Genomic DNA, 6828 nt, shown 5'->3' with positions numbered 1-6828 from the left:
GTATTCGTGGATGTTCGTTGTCTCATCCTGGACTGTGGTGCTGACACTCACCAGTCCCCGGCCTCCTTCCTTCCACTTAGCATAGAGCCTCAGGGTGCTGGACTTGGGGTGAAACCCTCCATGCATGGTCAGGAGCTTTCTTGTCTTTATGTCAGTGGCTATCTCCTCCTTTGGCCAACTTATTTTTCCAGCGGGGTACCTGATCACAGGCAGGGCGTAGGTGTTAATAGCCCGGATCTTGTTCTTACCATTCAGATGACTTCTCAGGCCTTGCCTGACCCTCTGCAGGTACTTGGTGGTTGCAGCTTTTCTGGTGACCTCTTCATGGTTGCCTGTCCCATTTGCCTGTGGGATCCCCAGGTACTTGTAGCTGTCCTCTATGTCTGCAATGTTGCTTTCTGGTAGTTCGATCCCCTCAGTTCTGTCTACCTTCCCTCTCTTTAGTACCATCCGACTACACTTCTCCAGTCCAAAGGACATTCTGATATCTTTGCTGTATATCCTGGTGGTGCGGATCAGTGAATTGATGTCTCGTTCACTCTTGGCATACAGCTTGATGTCATCCATGTACAGGGAGTGGCTGACAACTGCTCCATTCCGTAGTCAGTATCCGTAGCCAGTCTTCTCAATGATCTCACTGAGGGGATTCAGGCCTATGCAGAACAGCGGTGGGGACAGAGCTTCTCCTTGGTAGATCCCTCACTTCATGGTGACTTGTTCTATGGGGTTGAAGTTGGCCTCTAGTGTTGTCCGCCACATTCCCCATTGAGTTCCTGATGAAGGCTCTTAGGGTCCTGTTGAGCTTGTATAGTTCTAGGCATTCCAGGATCCAGGTGTGGGGCATTGAGTCATAGGCCTTCTTGTAATCAATCCAGGCAGTGCAAAAGTTGGTCAGCCTAGTCTTGCAGTCCCGGCTAACTGCTAGGTCTACCAGTAGCTGGTGTTTTGCGCCTCTGGTATTCTTATATATATATATATATATATATATATATATATATATATATATATATATATATATATATATATATATATATATATATATATATATACACACACACATATATATATATAAAATCATATTGTAATGTAGGCTACTTCACATATTTCTCTTTTCCTCTAAATCTACAGTGTAGATGTCTGAACATCATGTAGGAGCAGTGACTCCTCCTCTCTTTGCTGTTTTTTTAAAACTACCTCTTTCATTGAGGCATTTCATTTTACGAACACACACTGGTCCACTTTAAATTAAAAAAAGGTTCCCCCATCCCCAATAAACACAGAATCAAAAGATTTATTTTTTTGTAATAGAATGATTATATTGAATAATAATCAGGAGATTTATCATTGTTTCTACCCAGTTTCTATGTGCTTACAGATAATCTTGAAAAACTGATAAAATGATGACAGCTGAGGTGTTGATGTGTTGTTCACATTTGTGTACAAGGGATTTATCCTTGATAACTCCCTTGTGAGGCAGTGGTTAAGACCATGTGAATCTAAAGATGAGCTTTAAGATAACACCTAATACTCCAGAGAGCTGCCTGCTGTTCAGAGTCATGTCTATAAAGCCTTTAATCCCCATGAATCTTTTACTAGGTTTTCATGGCCAGCACTGACATAACTGGTTAAAGATGAGTGCTTTGTGCGTATGTACAATGTTGTGCATATGTACAATGTTTTTTCTCCTTTGAAGCGATTGACTGCTATATATATGTGTTCTATGTGTTTTCATTTTAATTTAAGGTCAAAACATTCTAAGTTGTTTTTCTGAGTGCAAATTATATGACGTGAAATTTATATGGAGTTCTTTGGAGAAGGAGGTTAGAGTTTGTTGATTATAACTGAAATGTAACATTTAATGCTATGTCTTCTTTTTATATATTTTCTATTATGTCCTTTGAGGTACGTAAATATTGTCTTGCTCATTAGCAAATAAGCGATGATTGACTTCTCAATTTTATAGTGTGAAAAAGCTACAAAATGTACAACCAATATAACACATCCTCTTTTTTACAGATGAAAGGCTTTAATCTCTCTTCTGAGAGTGTTATTCCTGCATTTCTATTTGCAACTCTGAGTTACATGATCATACTATTTTGCAACCTTACTCTGATCCTCACCATTGTACTGAATAGATCTCTGCATCAGCCAATGTACCTAATTCTGCTGAATCTTCCTATTAATGACCTTATAGGTTCATCAGCTCTCTTTCCACAGCTCATCAAAGAAATACTGAGAAACAGTGGGATAATGCAATACTCAGCTTGTGTTGCTCAAGCTTTCTTTATCCATATATATGCAGCAGGCACTGTGTTCAATCTGAGTGCAATGGCATATGATAGATACATTGCCATATGTTACCCACTGCAGTACAGTACTGTGATGACTAATGCCCATATCATGAGAATAATCACCATTGTATGGATGAGTTGTTTAGTTTTAATTGCTGTGCTTTTTTTCTTACTTTTGCGTTTGCCTCGTTGTCGATCTGAAATGACAAACCCCTATTGTGATAATGCATCTCTGTTGACTTTGGTCTGTGCTGACACAACTATTAACAATATCTATGGCCTTTTGATAAGTGCGTTTTCACAATTGGTGGCTAATGGAATTGTTTTGTATACATATCTCCGGATCCTCATAGCATGCTTTAGATCTAAACGATCAGATACAAAAGCCAAAGCTCTGCAGACATGTGCTACACATCTGATTGTTTTTCTCTTGTTGGAGTGTCTTGGTCTTTTCACTATCATATCATATAGACTAAGTAATGTTTCACCCCATTTCAGAAGATTTATGGGTTTGTCAACTTTAATTTTCCCCCCAACACTGAATCCAATCATCTATGGTTTGAAAACAAAGGAAATTCGAGAAAAGGTGTTGAACTTTTTAAAGAATAGAATGTTTTCATCTTAATGCACTCTTTCAAAAGAATCTGATGTAGCATGCTGAAACATTTTAAATGTTTTATTTTCCCTTATTTATCCTGCTGTCTGACATTAATTCAGTCACTCTGTTGAGTCTTTTAAAAAATGCTGATTAAGTTTTCTGATGACAGATATTGTAATGCTTTTTTTAAAAGAATGTAGGTTATTACTTTATTTTTTACTTATTGCTTGTCATTATATTCTTTTGCATAAAAAGTAAATGGAAACTGCCAATTACACTTTTTTGTCGTTGTGTGACTGTTTTCACAAAAATCAAATAAACAATTTATTTTCATAGAATATGAACTTTTATACTTTCATATACATTATATGTTATCAATTATCTTTTTTCCATTTAAATATCTGTATTATTACTATTATTATAACTACTACTACTACTACTAATAATAATAATACAATAATTTAAATATATCATTCCATCATTTCATTTTAATGTCTATTTGTATTCAGTACATTGTTTATGTGAAGTGTGCTACATAACTCAAACTGATTTAAACATATATCTGTCAATAACATCTTAATATAGGCTCCTTACTACATTTCTCTTCTCCTTTAAATCTGCAGTTTAGATGAATGAACATCAAGTAGAATGTGAGTAATTTTAATAACCCACTATGACTTTAGTTTATATATCATAAATCTTTATTCTGGTGTACTATATCTCCTCTCGACAGCCTAATACCATTCTTATTGCAGATTTTTTTCCCATTGTAATCATTTTCACTAGAATATTTTATGAGAGAGATATTTTACTAATGCACACTGGTTAAAAAAAAAAAAAAAAAACCCAAAACAAATTAAAAAACAAAAAAAACAAAAAAACAAAAAAAACAAAAAAAACAGGATCAAATGACCTCCTGTCTTCTGTGTGATACTGGGCTATATATATCAGGCTATTTGATGTAATTGGATATTTTTCTGGATAATAGGATGACAACATAATACTCATAAATAATTACCAGATTTATCACCATTCATCCCCAAGTTTCTGTGTGGTCATTGGTCCCCTGGAAAAAAATGAAATGGTAAAAGTTCATCTTTTGGGGCTGAAATACCTTCAACAATTTAACATTGGGGACTCAAGTGGATAAAATTAATTATTTATTTATTTTGTTTTTGACAGGTTTACAAGTACTGCAATTAAATGGGCAACTGGGAATATTACTGAAGTTGCCATTGCTGACCCTATAATGTCCATACAGACTGTTATCAAGTCCTATCCACTCCATTATCTCTATATTAAAAATATTCCAACATTTCTGTGAGCATTTGGGTCAAGCTTATGTCTAAAGAGAGAAGGAAAAAAATGGGGTGGTGTTGTACATAAAAGATCTTTACCACTGTTTCCTGCCAAGAATGGATGATGTTAGTGTTCCAAGCATAAACGTCATAACACAGAGCACATACTGTTTTTTGCAATGTTCAATTAGGGCATTATGTCTGATTTCCACTTGCACGTTTGTGCATGTCCTTAGTGAGATGATAATACATTTTTGATTCTTCACAAACCCCTGTGAGGCAGTGCTTAAGTCACAAGTATAACAATCTAAAGATGAGCTTTAAGATAACACCCAATACTCCAGAGACCTGCCTGCTGTTCAAAATCACACCTATAAAGCCTTGAATGTTTTATCGGGTAGTCACAGGCAGCCATAACATAAGTTGATAAAGATGACGGCTTTGTGTGTATGTGGTTTAGATACAAGGTTTACTGTGCATTGAAGTACATGAATGCTTTTTTGCTATGTTGCCTTTGAGTATTTGAATTCCAGACTACAGGCAAAAATATTATAAGATGTTATCATAAATGCATAATATATACAATGTGTAATGCTTAACCGTAGTGTACATGGACTCAGTTATCCAGCATGAAGTTATCATGGTTACAGTTTATGAATAAAATGTAATCATAACATTCAATGTTTTTTCCTCTTTTTATGATTTTTTGGTTATTATGTTCATTGGTGTGATTGCTAAATTGAAATGCATAAATATTTTCTCCCTAATAAACCATGAAGCGATGATTGGTTTCTCAGTTTTATAAGGAGCAAAAGCTAAGAAATGAACAACCAATATAACACATCCTCTTTTTTACAGATTAATGTCTTTAATCTCTCTTCTGAGAGTGTTTTTCCTGCATTTCTATTTGCAACTCTGAATTACATGATCATACTATTTTGCAACCTTACTCTGATCCTCACCATTGTGCTGAATAAATCTCTGCATCAGCCAATGTACCTAATTCTGCTAAATCTTCCTATTAATGACCTTATAGGTTCATCGGCTCTCTTTCCACAGCTCATCAAAGAAATACTGAGAAACAGTGGGATAATGCAATACTCAGCTTGTGTTGCTCAAGCTTTCTTTATCCATATATATGCAGCAGGCACTGTGTTCAATCTGAGTGCAATGGCATATGATAGATACATTGCCATATGTTACCCACTGCAGTACAGTACTGTGATGACTAATGCCCATATCATGAGAATAATCACCATTGTATGGATGAGTTGTTTAGTTTTAATTGCTGTGCTTTTTTTCTTACTTTTGCGTTTGCCTCGTTGTCGATCTGAAATGACTCACATTTACTGTGATAATCCATCTCTGCTGACTTTGGTCTGTGCTGACACAACTATTAACAATATCTATGGGATTTTGATAAGTGCGTTTTCAGAATTAGTGGCTAATGGAATTGTTTTGTATACATATCTCCGGATCCTCATAGCATGCTTTAGATCTAAACGATCAGATACAAAAGCCAAAGCTCTGCAGACATGTGCTACACATCTGATTGTTTTTCTCTTGTTGGAGTGTCTTGGTCTTTTCACTATCATATCATATAGACTAAGTAATGTTTCACCCCATTTCAGAAGATTTATGGGTTTGTCAACTTTAATTTTTCCCCCAACACTGAATCCAATCATCTATGGTTTGAAAACAAAGGAAATTCGAGAAAAGGTGTTGAACTTTTTAAAGAATAGGATGTTTTCATCTTAATGCACTCTTTCAAAAGAATCTGATGTAGCATGCTGAAACATTTTAAATGTTTTATTTTCCCTTATTTATCCTGCTGTCTGACATTAATTCAGTCACTCTGTTGAGTCTTTTAAAAAATTGCTGATTAAGTTTTCTGATGACAGATATTGTAATGCTTTTTTTTAAAAGAATGTAGGTTATTACTTTATTTTTTACTTATTGCTTGTCATTATATTCTTTTGCATAAAAAGTAAATGGAAACTTCCAATTACACTTTTTTGTCGTTGTGTGACTGTTTTCACAAAAATCAGATAAACTATTTATTTTCATAGAATATGAACTTTTATACTTTCATATACATTATATGTTATCAATTATCTTTTTTCCATTTAAATATCTGTATTATTATTATTATTATAACTACTACTACTACTAATAATAATAATACAATAATTTAAATATATCATTCCATCATTTCATTTTAATGTCTATTTATATTCAGTACATTGTTTATGTGAAGTGTGCTACATAACTCAAACTGATTTAAACATATATCTATCAATAACATCTTAATATAGGCTCCTTACTACATTTCTCTTCTCCTTTAAATCTGCAGTTTAGATGAATGAACATCAAGTAGAATGTGAGTAATTTTAATAACCCACTATGACTTTAGTTTATATATCATAAATCTTTATTCTGGTGTACTATATCTCCTCTCGACAGCCTAATACCATTCTTATACCATTCTTATTGCAGATTTTTTTCCCCATTGTAATCATTTTCACTAGAATATTTTATGAGAGAGATATTTTACTAATGCACACTGGTAAAAAAAAAAAAAAAAAAAAAAAACCCAAACAAATTAAAAAACAAAAAAAAACAAAAAAAAACAAAAAAAAAA

General features: G+C 34.1%; 2 protein-coding genes across 2 annotated transcripts; both read left to right on the top strand.

Annotated features, from left to right (window-relative positions):
* Nucleotides 1-1438: 1438 nt before the first annotated feature.
* LOC116335666 (olfactory receptor 52D1-like) lies at nucleotides 1439-3044 on the top strand. The gene has a single exon (XM_031759427.2). The coding sequence runs from the start codon at nucleotides 1981-1983 to the stop codon at nucleotides 2914-2916; it is 936 nt and encodes a 311-aa protein (XP_031615287.2). The 5' UTR covers nucleotides 1439-1980; the 3' UTR covers nucleotides 2917-3044.
* Nucleotides 3045-3375: 331 nt separating this feature from the next.
* On the top strand, nucleotides 3376-6106 carry LOC116335664 (olfactory receptor 52D1-like). Its single transcript, XM_039622493.1, has one exon. The coding sequence runs from the start codon at nucleotides 5010-5012 to the stop codon at nucleotides 5943-5945; it is 936 nt and encodes a 311-aa protein (XP_039478427.1). The 5' UTR covers nucleotides 3376-5009; the 3' UTR covers nucleotides 5946-6106.
* Nucleotides 6107-6828: the final 722 nt, after the last annotated feature.

Source organism: Oreochromis aureus, linkage group 14 (genome assembly GCF_013358895.1).
Source record: "Oreochromis aureus strain Israel breed Guangdong linkage group 14, ZZ_aureus, whole genome shotgun sequence".
NCBI classification, from domain to species: domain Eukaryota; kingdom Metazoa; phylum Chordata; class Actinopteri; order Cichliformes; family Cichlidae; genus Oreochromis; species Oreochromis aureus.
The sequence above is the reverse complement of the archived record's forward strand: the minus strand, read 5'-3'. Positions and strand labels throughout refer to the sequence as shown.

Bases quoted from the DNA above. Each gene is read 5' to 3' on its own strand.
- LOC116335664 (XM_039622493.1), top strand. From the start codon at position 5,010: ATGAACAACCAATATAACACATCCTCTTTTTTACAGATTAATGTCTTT.
- LOC116335666 (XM_031759427.2), top strand. From the start codon at position 1,981: ATGTACAACCAATATAACACATCCTCTTTTTTACAGATGAAAGGCTTT.